The 24,230-nt window shown below is 40.6% G+C and overlaps 2 protein-coding genes across 4 annotated transcripts in view; both read left to right on the top strand.

Moving 5' to 3' along the window:
* The window catches only part of LOC137634991 (zinc transporter foi-like), a 34,429-nt gene extending 30,728 nt beyond the window's left edge, over positions 1 to 3,701 (top strand). For both annotated transcript variants that reach the window (XM_068367594.1, XM_068367592.1), the window contains exon 10: positions 616 to 3,701. In XM_068367594.1, the coding sequence (XP_068223695.1) occupies positions 616 to 768 (153 nt within the window). In that variant the 3' untranslated portion in view covers positions 769 to 3,701. The remainder of the gene's footprint in view (positions 1 to 615) is intronic.
* A 3,920-nt stretch (positions 3,702 to 7,621) lies between these two features.
* The window catches only part of LOC137634911 (arginine--tRNA ligase, cytoplasmic-like), a 94,231-nt gene continuing 77,622 nt past the window's right edge, over positions 7,622 to 24,230 (top strand). Inside the window, exons 1-2 of one of the 2 annotated variants that reach the window (XM_068367456.1) lie at positions 7,622 to 7,790; positions 23,362 to 23,505. In XM_068367456.1, coding sequence (XP_068223557.1) covers positions 7,743 to 7,790; positions 23,362 to 23,505 — 192 coding nt within the window. In that variant the 5' untranslated portion in view covers positions 7,622 to 7,742. Of the gene's footprint in view, positions 7,791 to 23,361; positions 23,506 to 24,230 lie in introns of those variants that run through there. The other variant, XM_068367457.1, reaches the window with a different exon arrangement.

Below are 24,230 nucleotides of genomic sequence, written 5' to 3'. Positions count from 1 at the left end.
CAAAATCAAACTATTGTTCTCTAGTCATAGGTAGTGCCATAGCCTCTTTACCATGGTCTTCCACTTTCTTGGGGGTAGATTTCTCCCGCTGGAGGGTGTACACACTCTTGCACACTATTCTATCTTATATCTCTTCATCTTGTTTTGAAGTCTTTATGCTTTATACATGAAAGATCTAAATGTTGTTACTGTTCTTAAAAATGTTTTATTTAAATTATTCATTATTTCTCTTATAGTTTATTTGTTTCCTTTCCTCACTGGTATATTTTCCCTGTTGGAGCCCTTGGGCCTATAGCATCTTGTTTTTCCAACTGGGGATAGTAATAATAATAATATAAATACAGCAGGTGAGATGGTGTAGCTGGTTTTACTCTACAAACCCTTTCTTCCCTCTTTAAATTTTGATTCAGAACTTGTTTTCTTAACATAGGTTGGCTATAAGAGCATTTTTAAAGTAATAGGTTTCCACCTATGAAATTAAAATTGTTTGAAAGTTATTTTGTGTTCCCTTTGCCATGTTACATAGACACTCTAATTTTCAGACTGCTTATCGTATCTGTAATGTCCACGGTTTTATTCGCAATAATGTTTTAATATCCTTCTTTGTATTTACAGTTATCGGAGCTTTCTGTCCACCCCGGTGAGAAACGTGGAGTTTTAGCTCAAATGTTGCTGCAAGTACTTGGAATGTTGACTGGTGCAGTCATCATGTTGTTCATTGCTATGTACGAACATGATTTAGAAGAACTTTTGGAGGGTTCCTTTTGAAAGAAAACTGATCTCATCACATGCTTGTAAATGTGGTTACTGTACTCTTTAGGGCTCTTACCATGATTTAATGTTTATGACCATTTTATCAATGGAAGATTTTGGAGCTTTTGTACCCTATAAGAGATTTTAACTTCAAGCAATTCATTGAAATTTATTATAAGGTAATACAGGGATGTAAAATCATAGAAAGTAACCCTTTTTTTACCACTGCATTTAAAATGTAGATAACAAAGGTCAATGTAATTTTGCTCATAGTAATTTGAAGTTTATTAGGCTTTTGCAGCTTTTCATATGTACAGTAATTGATAAGTTTTGTGCTACTTGATGGCTGTTATCATAGATGAACATTTGAATTTTAAGTGTAAGAATAATGACAGTGCTCATGCAGTGAGTTTTTGCAGAAAGATTCTGAGATCTCTTTTATCATATTTTGTGCTTAATGCGGACATAGTACTGTATGATAGTTATCCACAGTAGAATTTTATAATTATATCTTCCTCTGCTGACTGGAAACTAGAATTACTATGCAGTGTTAGCAAGGTGAACAAGAGTGTAATCTCTTATTTAGAGGAAAGTTTTAAACTAACATTTTCTATCATGATAGAACCATTTTTTTAATAAAAATATCAGGAAGGATTTTTTTTTTTATATAGGAAACATTTTATTTTTGTAAACTATGGTTTTGCAATAATTCAAGGGATTTTAGATTTAGAATTTCAAGAAGTGTTTTCATTGTTCATTTAATTCAAACATATACAGTATTTGAATGAAAATGTTAAAATTTTTATTTTATTTATTTTTTAATCTATCAAAAGAGTTGAGTTTGAAAATGTGAAGTGGTAGTAAAGAATTATACCCTTGTAGATTTTGCAGCTATCTATAAACTGTGAAATGTTTCACATAGATTTATATTTTATGATTGGATAGCCACATATCGCAGAAAGAATGCTCTATGTAAGAATATGTTGATCAAAACCTTTATAGCACCACATGGAATTGTCACTTTTCTGTTAATATTTTAATACTTTTCTTTTGCAGTTTACACTTGATTTTAATGTAATTAGTTGGTCATTCATATGTGGCACATTATTAAGCAAAGCACCAGCTATTTAGCAATGTTAAAGTAATTTAGTTGCCTTTAGCGATAATGATCATAGTGATTGATTAGTTTGCTATTTCTCTTTTTTTGTAATGTTTCCTTTATAGCAGAGGAAGAACTTCACATAGTGAGAAGTAGGATGCTTTCCAGAAGTTCAAAACTATTTTCATTTTAGTCATGCTTTTGTAATTCTGGATTAAGGGTTAACTGTAGAGAAGAAGAGGCAAAGTGCTCGTGTTATTGTTAACAATAAGTTCCTACCGTAGAATATTTGTTATTTATATGTTTTTTTATTGTAAAGAAACAATAAGATTTTGAGGTAGCGTGAGTATGTTATTAGTGGTCCTTTGCAGCAAAATATTACTAGTATTGCAAAGACATATATCATGGAATCTATTTCTGTATTTTAACGAATTATACATGCTCACATTCCTTAATGACGAAACATTAAGTAACATAAGTGTACTTAATAGTGATGTACATTTATTTTTTTTATGGAAGCCTAATTCTCATACAGATATGTAATACTTTACAAATGCTGGTCTTTACTAAGAGATAATATGTACCATAGTTATACAGTATTAACCTTTTTCTTTATCCAAAAGTAGTATTATGTTTCTTTGTCACCCTAGCTTCATATCAAAGTTTTCTGTTAACAGTACTGAAATGCTACCATCATGCAAAGCAATATAGGAGTTGGATGACAATTGATTGTACAAATGTTGTGCTATTGTTATTATATTCATGGTGATGTTATCCTTATTTATGCTTGGATGAAGAAGTTCGTATTACCTTGAAAATCCCTCTTATTGAATCTTACTACCTTTATTTCATCTCATTGTTCATGTCTTGCCATTTTCACCTATTGTGTTAATAAAGCGACTTAAAACAGACTTTTGGCTCCAGAATAAGCAAATCATGTATAGTCTTTCATGGGTTGTAATTGTGGTTACTATTTAGTAATAATGTTACTTATATAGATTTAGTAATGTCACATTTCTAAAATGATGTAAGGATCATTTTGGAGGCATAAGCACAATAGTGAAGATTTTGAAGTAAACAAAAAAAATCCCTTTTTATTTATAGTATGAAAGAAAAAAAGTTTCTTTTAGTATTATGCCCATTCCATAAAAAAAAGGTGCTACAAAATCCTTTTATACTAATATATTTTTGATGAAATGTATAAGGAATTTCATTTTGTATAACCCATAAAATGATTGCAATTACAGGATCATTAAAATCCTGTATAGTGCCACAATGCCACGAGTTCTTATTGTGTTGTCTTCAAGTTGCTGAGAATTTTACCGAATATTTCTCTTGGTGCAAAAGGTACTTTAAGGACTGAAGAGGAAGCAAGGAAGATGTGCTTTGATTTAATGTCTTCTTTTATGTTCATATTTGATACCTATACATATTTGTAATGGGTTCTGATCAAGTAATATGTTTTCTTATCTATCAGTTTGTTGTGTATTAGTGTTTTGAAATTAACCCGATATCCTTTAGTTGTAATTCATAGTGGTTTAATGTACTTTTGATCTATGGTCATGTTTAGCTGTGTCAAAATGGGACACAAGAGGACTATAACTTTTTGTATTGCTTGTATGCTAATTATGTTTCATAACAAAGTACAGTGATTCTTAGGAAAAGTGTGATGATATTTATATTGTATTTTTTTATTAACTTTGTATCTCATATTGATATCAGAAGTGGAAAGTTAAATTCTCAACTCCATTGAAACTCAACCTTACTTGGCGATGTCTGTGGATAACCATGCAAATGGTAAGAAATATATTGTTAAAGTGTGATAAAAGTAAAAGATATTTTCTAATAAGGATTGCTTTTCTTTTTTATTCCTATTAATTATGTCATGAAAGACACGGAAGTGCTATGTTATGACAAGGTGACAAGAGTCAACTGCATTTGTTGTTGATTTATCCTTCCAATAAAGCTATGTGGGTGTCTAGATCATGGGACAAGTTGAAGTCTTCCCAGGGGTATCTGAGCTACATGAATGAACCGCTTAACAACATGAGTGATGTTGGTACCTCCCTACTTGTACTGTTACTGTTTAAGAATATGATCATTTAAATGCAGTGACCTATTGTCTTTATGCAAAGTTATCTTGAAATCCTCCAGTTGTACGTAATTCGCAAGAGATACTAAAAATGAACACCTATCTTCTGGTCATTACAAGACTACAACATGATTTATGCAAAGGTTTAGATTTTAAATTATTTCACAGTTCTGACCTTAGATAATATATCAACAGTCCTAGAGTGTAGTGACATCTTTTCAGTCACTAGTTAAAAGCTTTTAGCCTTTATCCCTACCACTATTCCCACTCCCTTTCAGCTTTCTTTCCAGCCTCTCTATTAGTTTGTTCATAGTGCAATGGTGAGATTTGCCTCTAATTTAACTTTTGTACTTATCATATATTTTCTAAATAATCCTCTTTCTGCCCATACAATCTCAAATCATCATCTTAAATGTGGTACTGAATAACCTAGTGATTCCAGTGCCAGGTAGTCAATATAAACTCATAAATCATAAACACGTCAATAGTAAAATCAATAATTCATTTAGTAAGATGAAATTCATATAGGCCTAAGTGTCTATATAGTTTTTTTTTCTTTTTTTTTTAAGAGTACATTATTAAACAGTTATTAAACTACATGGCAATGCTCCAACTTTCAAGACACTGAAACATTATTCATAGAGATTCGTCAATAGTCCTTAAAAGCTTTTAATATGTCAAACTTAAAGAGTCTGCAATTAAGGTGTTTACTATAGCATATACAAGAGAAAATGCAGTTCCTCAAAGTAGCGCTTTTCGTAGCACGTTTATATTGACAGCTCATAACATCTAAATGGTTACCTAAAAGAGTTGATGATATCCTATTTTTTACACTATCCAATCTATGATATGTTGACATATTGCATGTTCCAATATAAAGTCCATTCTTGCTTGAAAAAGTAAAATTTTGTTTCATAAGACATCAGATAGTAATAAAACGAGAAATAAGGGAATATATTGTGTCTGCCTCCTCCGTAAGGCAGGTCACTATAGAAAATGGGAGTAGGGTAAACTACACAAAACTCTGGTCGTTTGAGAGGAGGTTCCAGTAACTCCTAAGAAAGTGTTTCTCGGTAAGTATGTTAGGAAAAATACAAATTACTAAAAATTTGTGATATTTTGTAAGTGGTCTATGGTGCACACCTTAAATAGGCAAACTACAGTGGAAGTAGTAAACAATTAAGATGAAATATTTTAAGAACCATAACAACATTAAAATAGATCTTTCATATATGAATTATAAAAACTTCAAAATAACAAGAGAAAGAGAATAAGATAGAATAGTGTTCCCTCAAGCAAGAGAACTTTGTCCCAAGACATTGGAAGACCATGACCATGGTACTATCCAAGACTGGAGAACAATGGATTGATTTTAGAGTGTCCTCGTAGAAGAGCTCCTTACCATAGCTAAATAGTCTCTTCTATCCTTATCAAGAGGAAAATAGCCACTGAACAATTACAGTGCTGCAGTTAACCCCTTGAGCGAAGAAATGTTTGGAAATCTTAGCGATGGCAGAAGAATGTGGAAAGAATAGGCCAGACTACATTACTCGGTATATGTGAAGGCAAAGGGAAAACGAGGCATAACTAGAGAGAAGGATCCAATGTAGTACTGTCTGGCCAGTTAAACGACACAATAATCGGTAGTATCTCAACGGGTGGCTGGCGCCTTGGCCAACTTACTATAACTGTTCCTACTACATGAAAAGTAATAAACCAAATATCTGAATTTACCTATACTGTATATAAATTCAAAGCTTTGGCCAACCACTATACATCCGTGGCCAGTATAACAGCTTTCTTTCTTGCATCACACTGGCCAACCTCTTAATTTCACATCTTGAAGCAACAGCCTGGTTATTATGAGTTTCACAAATTCATGTTAGCACTGAATGGCCTCTCAGATCCCAGCACCAGGCCTTATGGGTGGACCAAGACAAGTTCTGGATTTGAAGTTATTCAAGTACTATATGAAGTGATGCTAATACTAACTAAATTAAGCCTTATAACGGGGTGAATGTATGTTTGAAACTTTTTACAAGTTTGCTCTTATCTACAAAATGATTCAAAAGAAAAGAGTAAGTACTAGACTTAAGAAATGTTCATTTAAACTCCCAGGACCTTACTAAAAATCCGTTTTCCTATTATTGAGAAAGTTTCATAGGAAGAGCAGCACGAAATGGTGACATTTTTATCATTCAACCTTTTAGTAGACGTGCTTTTATTCAACACTTTATTTGCTGAATTGATTATTCAACATAATTTCACTCAAACTAGAAACAGTCCTAAATATTTGCATCACCGTTGGCATTATTCCCATTCTCGAATCTTTTTCATCCTTGCAAAAAAGAAAAGAAAAATATTTTTTGTAATGACTTTCCTAACTAACCACTCCACAAATCAGTGGATAGGTATAAAGCTTCTCAGTTTATATTAAGTACTGTAGTTGAACATATCCTGTAACAAAAAACAATCGTTTCTATATTATTTTATTTTTTCATCTATTTTTTTTTCTATTTTTTATTCCTGGGGTGTTTACAATTCCCTATATTATTTGAAATTCCTTCTCAGTACAAAATTCTTCAACGCCGGCCTTCCAGCAATTTTCACAGGGGTTCGGCAACTGACACATGGACATAAAGAAATCCCATTCTAACTTTTCTCCCATAGTTTGGCAGCACTCCCCTTTTCTACAGGCATTTTGTGTCTTTCCGGGAAGAATTATAGTATTGCGTCTTTCGAAAAATATAAAATTGTTTGATATATATTCATATTAATATATGCGCAATTTTACGTAATCATTTATAAATGAGAATTATTTTTCGTTCCAATATCATATAAAATAGTAATTATAATATGATAATAATAATAAGGGTATGAATAGGGAAGTGGGGAATATGGGGAAAGGAAGAGTACTCCTGGATACAATCCAGTTTATAACTCAAAGGCAGGTATTCGGGATGGGAAAGATTAAGGAAACAGGGAGAAAGAGAAGTACAAGAGAAGAATAAAAGAGAGGGGCAGACCCTCATGTGATATTAAGGAATTTGGTTTGATATCAGTATATGTAATTATAATCCTCACGATCTTAGGATGATGGCCAATTCGACCTTCCGTGGGTCATGGACGCAAATCCATTATGCTTGATATTTACTTTGAAATATGTTTTTCTTTTTTAAAGCTATCATATTTTTCACAAATTAATAGTCAGATCTGGTATAGTACAATATCCATTAACTAGTGTTCTTGTACTGTCTATTCGTTGATAATATAAGCACGTTATATAATCGTAATCGAATCAGAGTTAATCCTTCACTCGATATTTTAACTCGAGAAGTTATATGCACATATAAGTTATGCTGACCATATTATTATTATTATTATTATTATTATTATTATTATTATTATTATTATTATTATCATTATTATTATTATTATCAAATTGCTCTCTTTGCCATCTCATCCCCTAATGTTGGCGGAGATTTGTTCAAGAAGAGTCAAATATACACGTATAGGCTACATGCATATATTTTCATCTTAATAATAGAGAATGATACAGAAATGGGTTTATCTAAACATTTCAAACCTGCAATAGGTCTTTATATTCTACGTAGACATTATAAGAAACACTACTCACGTATTTCAAACGCCTCTATAATTTAAGGGAAAATCTATCAATTCTGCATGTAATAAGTTCACATGGTTCTGTCACTACAAAGTATTAGTAGCGGCAGCTATCGCTCTGGTGTACTTAATTAATGTCTTCTTGAATTGAAAAGTGTATAAAATCTTGTGGAAATGGCAGATCAGACGCTCTTGGATTATACCCTTCGATGTGCGAAAGCTGTAAGTGACGGTATTTCAGTCATAATTACTTTGCTCTATAATCTTCATAAGTTAATCCATCTGCTGTGGAATTTTAAGGCATTCTTATGTAGGTTTTCGTTAGCCCGACCTTAGTCATTTGTTAAGAGTAAACATATTTGCTTTGTAACAACCGTTTTTCCTTTGTATTGATGCATAAGATTTGATATTAAAATGCTCCCTCATAACTTAAAAAATATTTTGAGCCTTTGTATATCAGTGGCCAATTTCTCCGGCATGCTTAAAAAATAGGTAATATTGTACTGTATTACAGGGCAATGTAACCTAGGAAAAAACTACCTTTTTTTGTAGAAAAAATTGCGCTCTTCGGAAATGACACTCGAAATTATAATCTGTAATACAGTAAAACTCTACCAATTTTTACGTAAGGATATTTTATTACTTATGCATTTTTACTTTCCTATCAAATTTTTTAAGCTTTTGTATATCAGCGGCAAGTTCCTCAAGCGTTGATTAAAAATGGACATCAACTAACCTAAACTTTCCCCCATAACCTAACCTACAAGCTGTGTCCTTGCCTACTTACCTAACCCCCCCCCCCCCTGCGACCCCCCCCTACACTGCCGTATTCTAAGTTAGCCATAATAACACATACGGGTGGCCGCTATCATACATACATCCCAAATTTTTTAACCTAATGTAGACCAAGTTTAGGCTTTAGTAATTTAAAGTCTTCCTGGTCATTGACATTAAATGTTTTGACGCAAGATAGCACCTAAGGTAGTAAGTAACTCGCGATACCTTAGGGTGGTTTTTATTAAAGAATAGTAACAATTTTGGTTTTTTCAAAATCCTTTAGCTTAAAGGTGTTGCGATATTTCATGGTGGGACTACGAAATTTGTCTGATATTTTGAATTGTGAGTTATATGTTTTTCATCGTAAGGTCAAAATACATATTTATTGTTTGTTCCTTTTTATAGTACAGTAACCTATGTTGATACTGTATTGGGAAAACCACAGCAGAAAAATTTAGATTGGATAGAGAAGTAATTGAAAAAATGTATGCATTCAAAGATTGACGTAAGGTACCTTCTCTTAAGAGAAAAGGTACAGTTGTGGATATCTTAAGATGGGCAGAAGATTATTCCAAATCTTTCTTGGTGAAAGCTACAGTAGGGCATTACACTATAACTGCCCTGTTTATTCTTGCTGTTGGAGCTGAAGATTCAACCAAAATTGGGACCGAATAGCCTATGGCTACCACCAGTCCCCATAGATCTTGCTTGGTGTGAGTGCCTAATGACTCTGTGTGAAGATATTTGGTTTGTAAGTTGGACAAAACAATAACTTGGTGTTTTAGGCAACTATAGTCCACTTCTTTTAGCGAGTCATATTTGCACCGACTCGCGACGGTGCCCTTTTAACTCGGAAAAGTTTCCTGGTCGCTGATTGGTTAGAATTATCTTGTCCAACCAATCAGCGATCAGGAAACTTTTCCGAGCTAAAAGGGCACCACTGCGAGTCGGTGCAAATATGACTCGCTAAAAGAAATGGACTATAGGTGCTTGCAAACCATAAGTAGTGGTTTATAGGATTCCAAGGAAAGTGTAGTGTCTTTTGGGTGTAGGGATACAGATAGAAAATAGATTTTTAGTTGTTTTAAAATGATAGTTATGCTTTTGAAATTAAAGTTTTGAATCATAGTTAATGTAATTTCAAGACTTGTATAGTAATCAAATATATTTTTTTTTCAATGATGGCCTTGTTCCCTGTTCCAACTTAATTTGTGTAATCCAACCTTAACATGTTATAGGCTTTGAGTCTCTAGGCCATGTACATAGTCAGGAGCCAGTGATATACTGTTTTCACTTAAAGTAAAACTACATTACTGTACAGTACATAAGGTATTATTAGCAAAATTAAATAAAAAGAAAAAGGTTATTTTTTCCTATATAGTCATTAGAATTGCTGACACATTCTTTAATTTGTAATGCACAAAAATTTGCTGCTGTTCCAGAAATAAAAGCATTGGGGTTTACCTGAATCTTGGTGTGTGTGTGTGTGTATTTTTTTTTTCCCTCGAGACATTGCCTTTTACCTTTTGAATTATTATCGATTAAGATAATGGATTACACTGTATCACAATCTGGGTGCTCAATGTGTATTCTAACTTTGCTGGAATTATAACTACGGAGGTTGAATATTTCCTTACAGGATATATCTACTGCACTGTTTTTGTTTTCATCTTTTTTTCAATATTTAACTTAGCCGGTGATTATATAAGCTGCAACTCTGTTGCTCGACAGAAAACTCTACGTTAAAAATCCGCCAGCGATCGCTATGCAGGTAGGGGGTGTACTTCAACAGCGCCATCTGTCGTGCAGGTACTCAGTACTCAATGTAAACAAAGAACTCAATTTTCTCTCTGTCGGGCTACCGGCAAGACCTACTAATTCGCTGTTGCTAACTGGATTTGTTTTCACAACTATTGGTGAAGTACACTATTCTAGTTTTGAGCTTTCGCTATGCAGGTGTTTTATCTTCATCTCAAAACTTGAACTCGTTTTGGATAGATTTAATTATGGTGTCAAAGAGAGTATGGACTTTCTTTCACTTTTAAATGGCCGACCCTTCCCTTAGACGGAAGTGTGTTTAGGCTTTTAGTAATTATCTTATCACGTTATAGATTTTCCTCTATATATTTTATATCTCTCCGCCTTTATTAGGCCTCTTCGATTAACTTTCCATTTTTTATAAACATATAAAATAAATTTTAATGCTTTGTTTATATAGACCTTTCCTGTGAGTAGGCTGTCCTAACTTGGAAACCGAAGTTAATCAACATTGAGCCCTTTATATCGTCTTTAGCTTTTAAAGGATTTAAAACTTTTTAAATGTAATATTTTCAATATTAAACTTACCCGATAATCATGTAGCTGTCAACTCCGTTGCCCGACAGAATTCTACGGGAGGGATACGCCAGCTATCACAATACTAGAAGGGGGTGTACTCACCAGCGCCACCTGTGGCCAGGTACTACAGTACTTCTTGTTGACACCTCCTCAATTTTTCCTCTGTCGTGCTTCCGGCAAGACGTTCTGGGATACGCTTATGATCTTGGAGTATTTTCACGGCTTTTGGTGAAGTATTTCTCTCAGATTTCGGCTGTCGTTTTACTGGAAAACTTCTATATTAGCTTAGATAGCTATTATTTAGTTCTGATTAATGGTTAACGATCTTTTTGCTTGATTTGGAATCCCCACTTGGCTAACTCTTTGATTCAAGATGTCTGACATTTCACAAGCCCCACCCCATAGACGATGTAGGTCTTGTAATAGGCGTATTCCGAAGGCCTCGGTAGATCCTCACACCGCTTGTTCTGACTGTAGGGAAAGACCCTGTCAGTTGGAAGATCGATGTGAGGAATGCGCCGGACTTTCGGAACTTGATTTTGTCCGATTTCTTAAGTATTCAACCAAGTTAGAGAGAGAGAGAGTTAGGAGAAGTTCTTCTCGCTCTTCACTTTTTTCCTCACCTCATGATCCCCTACCTTTTCCTCCCCCTGTAGTGGCTACCCCCGAACCTACTATTTGCCCTCAACCTGATATGTCTGTTGTTTTGCGTGCCATTCAGGCTTTAGGTGACAAAGTGGAGTCGGTGGTTAGTGATCATAAGTCTCTTATGGCCGAAGTCAAGGAACTTAAGGTCAAGAGTGCAGTGGGTGGTGATAGTGCCAGTGCTGTGACGAGTGCTAGTGTCAGTGCAGTGCCAAGTGCTAGTGTCAGTGTCAGTGTGGTGCGTGAGGGTACTTCTGTGCGTGCCAGTCGTCCTCCCAGTCCGGGACCTCTTGCAAGCTCCCAAGCCCAGGGGAGAAGCAATGTCGAAGGGCAAAAGGGTTCGGCAGGCCTTGATCGGCGCACAGAAGTATCCTCGGTGGTTGCGGGCGTGTCTTCCAGAGACCGTCACTCCCACCCGCAGACGATTGAGCCCGTCTTTTACTCGTCTGCTGAAGAATTGTCAGGGAGGAAACGTTGGACTCAGGTCTCAAGACCTCTCAAACGCAGAGTCCAAACCTCAAGAGCTCTACAACCTGGCTGCAGTCATTGGATCAGCTCTGACTCGCCGCAGTCATCAGTTGAAGGCACTCCTCCTAAGAGGAGTAAGGTGCTGCCGCAACAGATCTCTTCTGTTAAGGCTTTGCCTCAGCAGACCTTAGTGTCTGCCGACCCCAAGTTGACACTACTGCAGTCCATGCAGTCACAACTTGCGGTCTTGATGCGTGAGTGTCAGGCTGAGAAGGTTACACCTCCTCCTGCGATCGCTCCGCCTAACCGCAGTCCTGCCTGCCAGGCGTACGATGTTGAGGCTCCTCAGGATACCTTACCACGTTCTGAGTTACCAGTTTCCAGTGGTGTGCAGCTACCTCCGCCTTCCTTAAGGCAACCTCAGCAATGGGAACAGGAAGCTTATACCTTACTTCCTCCGCTTCCACTTGCGGTTCCACCAGTGAGGCAACACTCTTTTGAGGTACAACAACCTCTCCCATCCATGAGGCAGACTCCTCAGCTCTCGCTGCAGCGACCTCAACCCTCCTCAAGGCGAGAGCCTCAACACCTTAGCCTTGCGCCTCAGGAACCTCAACTCGCGAGACAAGTTATGCGTTCTGCGCAGCCTCTACCCCAACTCTCGCAGCTCACACCTCAGGAACCTCAACTCGTTCCTCAGGAACTTGCTACTGCGCATCCGCTCACCTTACAGCAAGCGCAACCCTTGAGGCAAGACACTCATGCCAGGACTCAGCCTCCTCCAACCATGCGCCTACCTTCTGCTACTGCTTTTGACCAACCTTTGCAGCCTGAGCCTCAGGTGTTCCCTCAACAGAGACTTGAGGAGGAATCCACAAGCGTTTTTGCTCCAGCTCGTGCAGATTCTGCTGTTCAGCATACCTTACCTCTCACTTCGCTACACTCTGGTGATGAGGTTTCTGATGATGAGGCTGCACACCTGGACCCCTCATCAGACGTGGATGAATCCAAGTCTTCTCCGCCTCCTATTGACTTTCGTAAGGTCTTGGCTCTTTTCAGAGAGGTATACCCAGACCATTTTGTCTCTGCTACCCCCCGCTCTCCGCCATCTGAGTTTTCGCTGGGCATGCAGCCAGCCAAGTCATCTTATACTAAGCTCGTCTTTGCAAGGTCCTCTAAGAGAGCGTTAAGAATTTTAGGGGAGTGGTTGCAGTCTAAGCAACAACTAGGAAAGACTTCCTTTATGTTTCCTCCGACTAAGCTCACTTCTAAAGCGGGCGTTTGGTATGCCACAGGAGAGGAACCAGGCTTGGGAGTACCTGCCTCTGCCCAGGCCGACTTCTCAAGCTTGGTAGACTCTCCTCGTAGAACAGCAATGAGGCGCTCTAAGGTTTGCTGGACCTTCTCCGATCTAGATCACTTCCTAAAGGGTGTATTTAGAGCCTTTGAGATGTTCAATTTCCTAGACTGGTGCCTGGGGGCCCTTAGCAAGAAGACCTCCCCTGCGGACAAGGACTCAGCCATGCTCTTAATGTCCTGCATGGATAAGGCTATTAGGGATGGATCTGGCGAGCTTGCTTCGATGTTTGTGTCAGGAGTGCTTAAGAAAAGGGAGCAGCTTTGTTCATTCCTTTCCTCCAGCATCACACCTTGTCAAAGGTCTCAACTCCTTTTCGCTCCGCTCTCTAAGTTCCTGTTTCCTGAAGAACTTGTTAAGGACTTGTCTGCGGCCCTGATACAAAAGGACACCCATGATCTTGTGGCCTCATCGGCTCGTAAGACTAAGGTTGCTACCTCAGTCCCCAGGACTTATCGCACCCCAGTGGCTGATACTCCTGCTACGAGGTTTATTCCGCCCTTTCGTGGTAGAGCCCCCAGCCGTGGAAGCTCCCGTCCAGACTCTTCCAGGAGCAAGTCTAGGAAAGGTTCCAAGGCTTCTAAAGGCAAAAACTGACTCTCCTCCTCTCCAGACAGCAGTAGGCGCCAGACTCAAGATCTTCTGGCAAGCCTGGGAAAAGAGAGGTGCAGACACCCAGTCTGTCAGTTGGCTGAGGGAGGGTTACAGGATACCATTCTGCCGCAAACCCCCTCTGACCACATCTCCCATCAACCTCTCTCCCAACTACAAAGAAAAGGACAAGAGGCTAGCGTTGCACCAGGAGGTGTCGCTCCTGTTACAGAAGAAGGCAGTGGTTATAGTCCGGGACCATCAATCCCCGGGCTTCTACAACCGTCTCTTTCTGGTGGCCAAGAAGACAGGAGGTTGGAGACCGGTGCTGGACGTCAGCGCGCTCAATGCTTATGTCACCAAGCAGACGTTCACGATGGAGACGACGAAGTCGGTCCTAGCAGCGGTCAGGCAGGAGGACTGGATGGTCTCGTTGGACCTGAAAGATGCTTACTTTCACGTTCCTATTCATCCAGACTCCCAACCTTTCCTGAGATTCGTTTTTGGAAAGGTTGTCTACCAATTCCAAGCCCTGTGTTTTGGCCTAAGCACAGCTCCTATGGTGTTTACGCATCTGATGAGGAATATAGCAAAATTCCTCCACTTATCGGACATCAGAGCCTCCCTTTACTTAGACGACTGGCTGTTGAGAGCCTCCACGAGTCGTCGCTGTCTGGAGAGTCTCAACTGGACTTTAGACTTGATCAAAGAACTGGGTCTGTTAGTCAATCTAGAAAAGTCCCAGCTCATTCCCTCCCAATCCATTGTGTACCTGGGAATGGAGATTCGGAGTCAGGATTTTCGGGCTTTTCCATCGGCCCCAAGGATAAGCCAAGCCCTAGATTGCATCCTGAGCATGCTGAAGAGGAGCAGTTGCTCGGTGAGACAGTGGATGAGTCTCACAGGGACCCTTTCATCGTTGGCCCTGTTCGTCGAGCTAGGGAGACTCCACCTCCGCCCTCTTCAATTCCATCTTGCAGCTCATTGGGACAAGGGTTTGACTCTCGAAGCAGTCTCTATCCCAGTCACCGAAGAGATGAAGACCACTCTCTTGTGGTGGAAGACCAATCTCCTTCTCAGGGAGGGCCTATCGTTGGCGATTCAGACCCCCAATCTTCATCTCTTCTCGGATGCATCGGACTCGGGCTGGGGCGCGACCTTGAACGGACGGGAGTGCTCGGGAACGTGGAACGAGGAACAGGAAACGCTCCACATCAACTGCAAGGAGCTACTAGCAGTTCATTTAGCCCTATTGAACTTCAAGTCCCTCCTGCTAGGCAAGGTGGTGGAGGTGAACTCCGACAACACCACAGCCTTGGCTTACATCTCCAAGCAAGGAGGGACCCATTCGAGGAGCCTATACGAGATAGCAAGGGACCTCCTCATTTGGTCAAGAGGTCTAAACCTCACCCTAGTTACGAGGTTCATTCAGGGCAACATGAACGTCTCAGCAGATCGCCTAAGCAGAAGGGATCAGGTCATCCCCACGGAATGGACCCTCCACAAGAGCGTGTGCAACAGACTTTGGACCTTGTGGGGTCAGCCGACAATAGATCTGTTTGCCACCTCCATGACCAAGAGACTTCCTTTGTACTGTTCCCCAGTTCCAGACCCAGCAGCAGTTCATGTGGATGCTTTTCTGCTGAACTGGTCCCATCTCGACCTTTACGCATTCCCACCGTTCAAGATCATAAACAAAGTCCTTCAGAAGTTCATCTCGCACGAAGGGACACGGCTGACGCTGGTTGCTCCCCTTTGGCCTGCAAGAGAATGGTTCACAGAGGTACTACAATGGCTGGTCGACGTCCCCAGGACTCTCCCTCTAAGAGTGGACCTTCTACGTCAACCTCACGTAGACAGGTTGCACCCAAACCTCCACGCTCTTCGGCTGACTGCCTTCAGACTGTCGAAAGATTCGCTAGAGCTAGAGGCTTTTCGAAGGAGGCAGCCAGTGCGATTGCCAGAGCAAGGAGGGTATCCACTCGTAGAGTCTACCAATCCAAGTGGGAAGTCTTCCGGAGCTGGTGTAGAGCCAATGCAGTTTCCTCTACCAATACCTCTGTGACCCAAATAGCTGACTTCCTATTACATCTTAGGAATGAGAGATCCCTTTCAGCTCCTACGATTAAAGGGTACAGGAGTATGTTGGCTTCAGTTCTCCGCCACAGAGGTTTGGACCTTTCTTCCAACAAGGACCTTCAAGACATCCTTAAGTCTTTTGAGACTACTAAAGAACGTCGTCTACCCACTCCAGGCTGGAATCTAGACGTAGTCTTAAGGTTCCTTATGTCACCTAGGTTCGAACCTCTCCAGTCAGCTTCCTTCAAGGACCTTACCCTCAAGACTCTTTTTCTCGTCTGCCTTGCAACAGCTAAGAGAGTCAGTGAGGTTCATGCCTTCAGCAAGAACATTGGGTTCACATCCGAATCTGCAACATGTTCTTTACAGCTTGGATTCTTAGCTAAGAATGAACTTCCTTCACGTCCTTGGCCTAGATCGTTTGAGATACCTAGCCTCTCCAACATGGTAGGTAATGAGCTAGAAAGAGTTCTTTGCCCTGTCAGAGCTCTGAAACTTTATCTTAATAGGTCAAAACCTATTCGAGGACAATCAGAAGCCTTATGGTGTGCAATCAAGAACCCTTCGAGGCCTATGTCCAAGAACGGGGTTTCGTATTATATAAGGCTTCTGATTAGAGAAGCCCATTCTCACTTAAAGGAGGAAGACCTTGCTTTGCTGAAGGTAAGGACCCACGAAGTGAGAGCCGTAGCTACTTCGATGGCCTTTAATAAAAACCGTTCTCTGCAGAGCATAATGGATGCAACCTATTGGAGGAGCAAGTCAGTGTTTGCATCATTTTATCTTAAAGATGTCCAGTCTCTTTACGAGAACTGCTACACCCTGGGACCATTCGTAGCAGCGAGTGCAGTAGTAGGTGAGGGCTCAGCCACTACATTCCCTTAATCCCATAACCTTTTTTAACCTTTCTCTTGAATGCTTTTATTGTTGTTTTTATGGTTGTTACGGTAGGCTAAGAAGCCTTCCGCATCCTTTTGATTTGGCGGGTGGTCAATTCATTCTTGAGAAGCGCCTGGGTTAGAGGTTGTGTAGAGGTCCTTTAGTAGGGGTTGCAGCCCTATATACTTTAGCACCTTTGAGTTGATTCAGCCTCCTAAGAGGAACGCTGCGCTCAGTAAGGAAGACGAACTTAAAAAAAAGGCAGAGTAACGGTTCAAGTCGACTTCCTTACCAGGTACTTATTATTTCATTGTTATTTTGAGATAACTGATTATATGAAATACGGGATACTTAGCTATCCTTTAATCTTGTACACTGGTTTTCACCCACCCCCCTGGGTGTGAATCAGCTACATGATTATCGGGTAAGTTTAATATTGAAAAATGTTATTTTTATTAGTAAAATAAATTTTTGAATATACTTACCCGATAATCATGATTTAATTGACCCTCCCTTCCTCCCCATAGAGAACCAGTGGACCGAGGAAAAATTGAGGAGGTGTCAACAAGAAGTACTGTAGTACCTGGCCACAGGTGGCGCTGGTGAGTACACCCCCTTCTAGTATTGTGATAGCTGGCGTATCCCTCCCGTAGAATTCTGTCGGGCAACGGAGTTGACAGCTACATGATTATCGGGTAAGTATATTCAAAAATTTATTTTACTAATAAAAATAACATTTTTATGAAAGAATTTCTTTGATAGTCTTCGTACTGTTTTCAAAGATGAACTAACGTTTAGTTTTTTATGCTACGCAGTTGTTAACGTTCAGGACGTTCAACATGCGCTCTATCGTTACGATAGAGAGAGAGTGTATCACGGTTTCACTTTGCAGTAAGAGTAAATCGATTCTGACGTTTTGTTCATTCTTTCTTAGCTTAAATGTTTTAAATTCTAATTTAAAGGAACTTTTTATTTGAAAAACCTTTCAGTTTTTTCCTTTAGTCAAATAACATGTTTTTTTGACGATATATAATTGGGCTCTTCTCTTAGATGCGAAATCAAGAGAGAAAGAGAGAGAGAGATAGAGACGGAAGGAGAGAGAGGAGAGAAAACGTTCCGTTCAAGCGGGTAACGTTGTTCTCGTGTTACTCTCGTCCCTAGTCTCTGTACGGGGAGGAAGGATAAAACGTTTTTAGGTTTTTATTCTCGTCCCCAGGCTATGTGCGGTGAGAGATTGAAAACGTAGTTATATGAACTAGTGTTTAGTCTCTTTCCCAGCCACTGATTTTTCTTTTTATCTTAAAATATGTTTTCTGTTTTTTGCTGGTATTATGAGCTTGCATTATACGACTAATTTCGCAATTACTACCTTTTAATGAAGGGTAGAATTGCGTGTTTCAGGTAGAAATAAGTGCAAAACAGAAAATCGAAGTGATAAAGTGATATGCGCAAAGTGTTACAGTGTTGCGTCCGAGGCGCAAAGTGTTACAGTGTTGCGTCCGAGGGTTCGTCTGTTCGTGCCTGTCGTTCACCTAGTCCGGGACCTCTTGCAAGCTCCCAAGCCCAGAGGAGAAGTAATGTCAAAAGACTTATGGGTTCGAGAGGCCTTGACCAACGAACAGACGTTTTCCCTCTATGGTATCGGGTGTTTCTTACCAAGATCTCCCCTACCATAAGACGAGAGAGACGTTGTTTCTCCTCGCCATCCGTAGGCTTTTCGCATAAGAAACCTGTCACAAGGTTTCGAAGCCCTTAAGCGAAAGTCAGTCCTTTCAGGACAGGTCCAGCGTCCTGGTTACAGCCATTAGGACAGCTCTGACCCTATGCAGTCATCGGATAACTGCTCGCCGCCTAACAAAAGCGTAACACAGACTCCGAAAGTCTTTTTTTGTAGGCAAAGTGTTGCGGTCACAGACGTTACCCTCGTCTATTACCACAACCATTTCCGTTGATCCTTAAGGGGTTGTATGGCAAAACATGCAGTATATGCTTGCCTCCCTTATGGAAGACTATTCTGCCGATTAGTCCGTTGAGTCTAGCCGTTTATCTCATCGATATCCTGGCTTTCAGCCAACCTAACGTTCCTTTGTGCTTACTGTTGACGTTGGCGTAGCTTAGTCACGTCAGTCAGGTTGTTTAGAACCACACTCGATGCGGTCTCGTGTGGTTTTTCAGCCGCATTTGGACGTTAGGCCACTGGCTGATGCTCCTATTGACGTTCTAGACGTTCACTAACAATCGAAGTTGACTTGTTTTGACGCTGTGCGTCAACCTCCGCATTCTAGAGTTGTTTTGACTGCTCAGTCTAGGCAGTCAAAGCAGTCTCGAGTGGACGCTGTACGTCCTCACGCACCTGTTGTGGTTGACAGTTCAGTTGTTGACAGTTCACAGACTGTCAAGCAGTTACATGACGTTGCGTTCTGGTCCGCTACTAATGCACCAGTGAGAGACTCAGCTTTTATCGGACAAGGTTCCTGTAGATGAGGAAGTTGCTGTTCTCCCTCCTACTGATATTCCCTTGAGGACTCTGTCAGATAGAGAGGAGCCTTAAGCTGCTTAGCCTCCTATGGACTTTAATTAAATCATGATGATTTTTTTTTAAGGATCTTCGTCCGGATCTTGTAACTGCTGCTCCTCGTTCGCCTAAACGTCAGAGCTTACACTAGGCCTAGCTACTTCGAAGCCGTTGTTTTTAAGCTAGTGCTCTCTCGCTCTCCTAGAGAGCGTTACGTTGGCTAGGCGACTGGTTTTTCACCAGGAGGAGTTTGGGGGATACAGCCTTTGCTTTCCCTTCTTTTAAACTGGTTTATAGAGCGAGAGTCTGATATGACACGAGAGAAGTTCTCGGCTTGGGAGTTCATGCCTCTGCCCAGATAGACTTCTCAATTCTGGTAGACTCTCCCTGGCGCCTAGCCAGGAGACGCTCCAAGTTGTTTACAGGTCAACTTCTCAGCTGTTGTCGAGCCTTTGAAGTTTTGCTGTACTATTATGTCATGCATAACAAGGCTTTCAGGGATGGTAAACGGTTCCGCCTCAGTCGCTAACCCCGTCTGTTGCCACACCTGCTCCCGTAGACCCTAAATGGGCTTTGCTGCAAGACATACAGTCCAAGCTTGCGTCCTTGATAGAGGACTTAAATGCGGAGAAGAACCTTCTGGCCAACAACCTTCCAACCGGTCGGTTGTGCGCCCTGTTGACTGCCAGTTGAGGTGGTTCCTCCACCGATGCGACCCAGTGTGGGTTGCCAGCCGCACGTTGACGTTAAGCGACGCTCGGAGGTGGTTGTTAACGTTCAGGACGTTCAACAACCAGCAGAGGTGACTTGTTGTGACGCAGTGCGTCAACCTCAGCAACCCGGTAGGGTGTTGACTGCACAACCCAGACGGTCTAGACAGTTTCGGGTTGACGCTGTGCTTCCTCGCGCACCCATGGTTGTTGACAGTTCACAGACTGTGCAGCAGTTCCATGATATTGCGTCCGGCTCCGTCACGCATCCACCAGTGCGACCGGATTCAGCGAGTCAGACGTTGCCCACTCCGTTGCCGTTTCCTCATCAGTTTCGGATGAGGAACCCTCTGATGAGGACGTTGCTGAACAAGACGATCAGCCCCCAGCCCTGCTATCCATCCAGAAGATGCTGAAGAAGGAACGCTGCTCAGTCAGGCTGTGGATGAGTCTGGTACGGGCGCTGTCATCCGTGGATCAATTTGTGTCACTAGGAAGACTACACCTCCGTCCTCTTCTATACCATCTAGCTTTTCACTGGAAAAAGGACAAGACGCTAGAAGCGGTCTCGATCCCGGTTTCCGAAAAGATAAAGTCTTGTCTGACTTGGTGAAAGGACTATATCAACCTAAGAGAGGGTCTTCCCCTGACTGTTCAGACTCCCAACCACGTTCTCTTCTCGGACGCATCGGACGTAGGCTGGGGTACGACATTAGACGGTCGGGAATGCTCGGGAATATGGAACTCGAGTCAAAGGACAATGCATTTCAACTGCAAGGAGCTACTGGCAGTACGTCTGGCCTGGAAAAGCTTCAGGTCTCTCCTTCAAGGCAAAGTGGTGGAGGTGAACTCGGACAACACCACGGCTTTGGCGTACATCTCCAAGCAAGGAGGGACCTACTCTCTGACGTTGTACGAGATCGCAAGGGACCTCCTCACCTGGTCAAAAGGTCTAGACATATCACTAGTAACGAGGTTCATCCAAGGCAACTTGAATGTCATGGCAGATTGTCTCAGTCGGAAGGGACAAATAATTCCAACAGAATGGACCCTCCACAAGGATGTATGCAAGAGACTTTGGGCCACCTGGGGCCAGCCAACCATAGATCTCTTCGCAACCTCGATGACCAAGAGGCTCCCAATATTTTGCTCACCAATCCCGGACCCAGCAGCAGTTCATATAGATGCCTTTCTCCTAGATTGGTCACATCTAGATCTATATGCATTCCCTCCGTTCAAGATTGTCAACAAGGTACTGCAGAAGTTGCCTCTCACGAAGGGACAAGGTTGACGCTAGTTGCTTCCCTCTGGCCCGCGAGAGAATGGTTCACCGAGGTACTTCGATGGCTAGTAGACGTTCCCAGAACACTTCCCCTAAGGGTGGACCTTCTACGTCAGCCACACGTAAAGAAGGTACACCAAGGCCTCCACGCTTTTCGTCTGACTGCCTTCAGACTATCGAAAGACTCTCGAGAGCTAGAGGCTTTTCGAAGGAGGCAGCCAGAGCGATTGCTAGAGCAAGGAGAACATCCACCCTTAGAGTCTACCAATCGAAGTGGGAAATCTTCCGAAACTGGTGCAAGTCAGTATCCGTATCCTCGACCAGTACCTCTGTAACTCAAATAGCTGACTTCCTCTTATATCTGAGGAAAGAACGATCTCTTTCAGCTCCCACTATCAAGGGTTACAGAAGCATGTTGGCATCAGTCTTCCGTCACAGAGGCTTAGATCTTTCCAACAATAAAGATCTACAGGACCTCCTTAAGTCTTTTGAGACCACGAAGGAGCGTCGTTTGGTTACACCTGGTTGGAATTTAGACGTGGTACTAAGATTCCTTATGTCAGACAGGTTCGAACCGCTACAAGCAGCCTCCCTGAAAGATCTCACCTTAAAGACTCTTTTCCTGGTATGCTTAGCCACAGCTAAAAGAGTCAGTGAGATTCATGCCTTCAGCAAGAACATCGGATTCTCATCCGAAACGGCTACATGTTCTACAACTTGGTTTTCTAGCCAAAAACGAGCTGCCTTCTCGGCCTTGGCCAATATCGTTCGATATTCCAAACTTATCGTATGGTTGGAAATGAACTAGAAAGAGTCTTATGCCCTGTAAGAGCTCTTAAGTTCTATTTAAAACGAACTAAACCTTTACGAGGCCCGTCTGAAGCTTTATGGTGTTCAGTTAAGAAACCATCTTTGCCTATGTCAAAGAATGCTTTATCCTATTTTATCAGACTGTTAATACGAGAAGCTCATTCCCATCTGAATGAGGAAGACCAAGCTTTGCTGAAGGTAAGGACACACGAAGTTAGAGCTGTCGCAACTTCCGTGGCCTTTAAACAAAATAGATCTCTGCAAAGTATAATCGACGCAACCTATTGGAAAAGCAAGTCAGTGTTCGCGTCTTTTTATCTTAAGAATGTCCAGTCTCTTTACGAGAACTGCTACACTCTGGGACCATTCGTAGCAACGAGTGCAGTAGTGGGTGAGGGCTCAACCACTACAATTCCCTAATTCCATAACCTTTTTAATCTTTCTCTTGAAATGTTTTATTATTGTTTTTGGGTTGTCCGGAAGGCTAAGAAGCCTTTCGCATCCTACTTGATTTGGCGGGTGGTCAAAGTCATTTCTTGAGAAGCGCCTAGATTAGAGGTTTTGATGAGGTCCTGTTGTATGGGTTGCAACCCTTGATACTTCAGCTCCTAGGGGTCGCTCAGCATCCTAAGAGGATCGTGAGGCTCCGTAAGGAAGACGTACTTAAAAAGGCAGAGTAATTGTTCAAGTCGACTTCCTTACCAGGTACTTATTTATTTTAAGTTTGTTATTTTGATAACTGCTAAAATGAAATAAAAAATCCTTAGCTCATAATAATGTAAACATTTATTGCTGGTCTCTACCCACCCCCCTGGGTGTGAATCAGCTTATATAATCACCGGCTAAGTTAAATATTGAAAAATGTTATTTTTATAATAAAATAAATTTTTGAATATACTTAACCGGTGATTATATATTAAAGGACCCTCCCTTCCTCCCCAATAGAGACGCAGTGGACCGAGGAGAAAATTGAGTTCTTTGTTTACATTGAGTACTGAGTACCTGCACGACAGATGGCGCTGTTGAAGTACACCCCCTACCTGCATAGCGATCGCTGGCGGATTTTTAACGTAGAGTTTTCTGTCGAGCAACAGAGTTGCAGCTTATATAATCACCGGGTAAGTATATTCAAAAATTTATTTTATTATAAAAATAACATTTTTTCTAACCTTTTACCCAAATTGGATATGTCAATGCTGTACTTAATTCATGGAAGATCAAGCATATTAGAGTTTAATGACTCCTATACTGTTATACTGTATTGAAGTTGCCTAGTACTGTTAGTCTCTGTTACTGTATTTATATTTTGATACAATGCAAATAATTGTTATTTTTCTTTGCAGGAAAAAGAAACGGAAAGATTAGCTGCCCAATTGGAAGCTTTAAGTAATGGAAATTTAGATGATATAGATACCGACGATAAGGAATACCTGTCTCTCTTGAATGAGAATGTTAAACTAAAGTACCGAATTGGAATTCTGAAAAAGGTATGATATATATAAAATGAATGCACAGTATTATATTTGGTTTGGGGGATGTGCCAGGATAATATCCAATAAATGAAAGTACAGTATGTCAGTATTTTTAAAGTTAAACATTTAGATATTTTGTAAGATGTCTTTTAGATGGTTTATTGCTATTTTGAAACTTTTTTTCATTTCTTTAAACCTCTCCTGATGTTCATATTGCTCCTCTTTGGAAGCTTACTTATATCAACGTTTACCCCATAAAACTAAATACTGTAATTTCCCATACAAGTGCTATTTTGTTTGTTAGTAACAGTGATGGATGTCTTTTGGGCTTGTTAATAATTACAACATAGATTTTTCAAGGTAACCAAATCAAAAGTTCCAAATGTAATAAGCTGGTTTTTAATTTAAGGTTAAATCTAGATAAGACAAGGTCAGTTGTTTATAGCAGCGATGGTGGCAATAATGTTACTCGTCATTAGCAAGTCTAATTTTGATAATGATGAGCTTCAGTATCTCTTGTCTTACTTATTTTCTTGTGGAATCTCAGAAGGCCTTTATGTCTTTGGACTAGGTAGAAGTATAAACTAACCTGTCCAGTTTTGGAACCTAGCCTAACTCCTCAAGTTATGTCTAGTAGTTCTTATGCACCACTCGGTAAGCTTTTTGATTGTACGCAGTGCATTACAGAATTAGATTCTCTCTCAAAGCCTCAAGCTTTATATTTGCTTCATTCATCCTAC

This window comes from Palaemon carinicauda, chromosome 45 (assembly GCF_036898095.1).
Source record: "Palaemon carinicauda isolate YSFRI2023 chromosome 45, ASM3689809v2, whole genome shotgun sequence".
Classification (NCBI taxonomy): Eukaryota; Metazoa; Arthropoda; class Malacostraca; order Decapoda; family Palaemonidae; genus Palaemon; species Palaemon carinicauda.
This window is presented reverse-complemented; position numbering and strand designations above follow the sequence as displayed.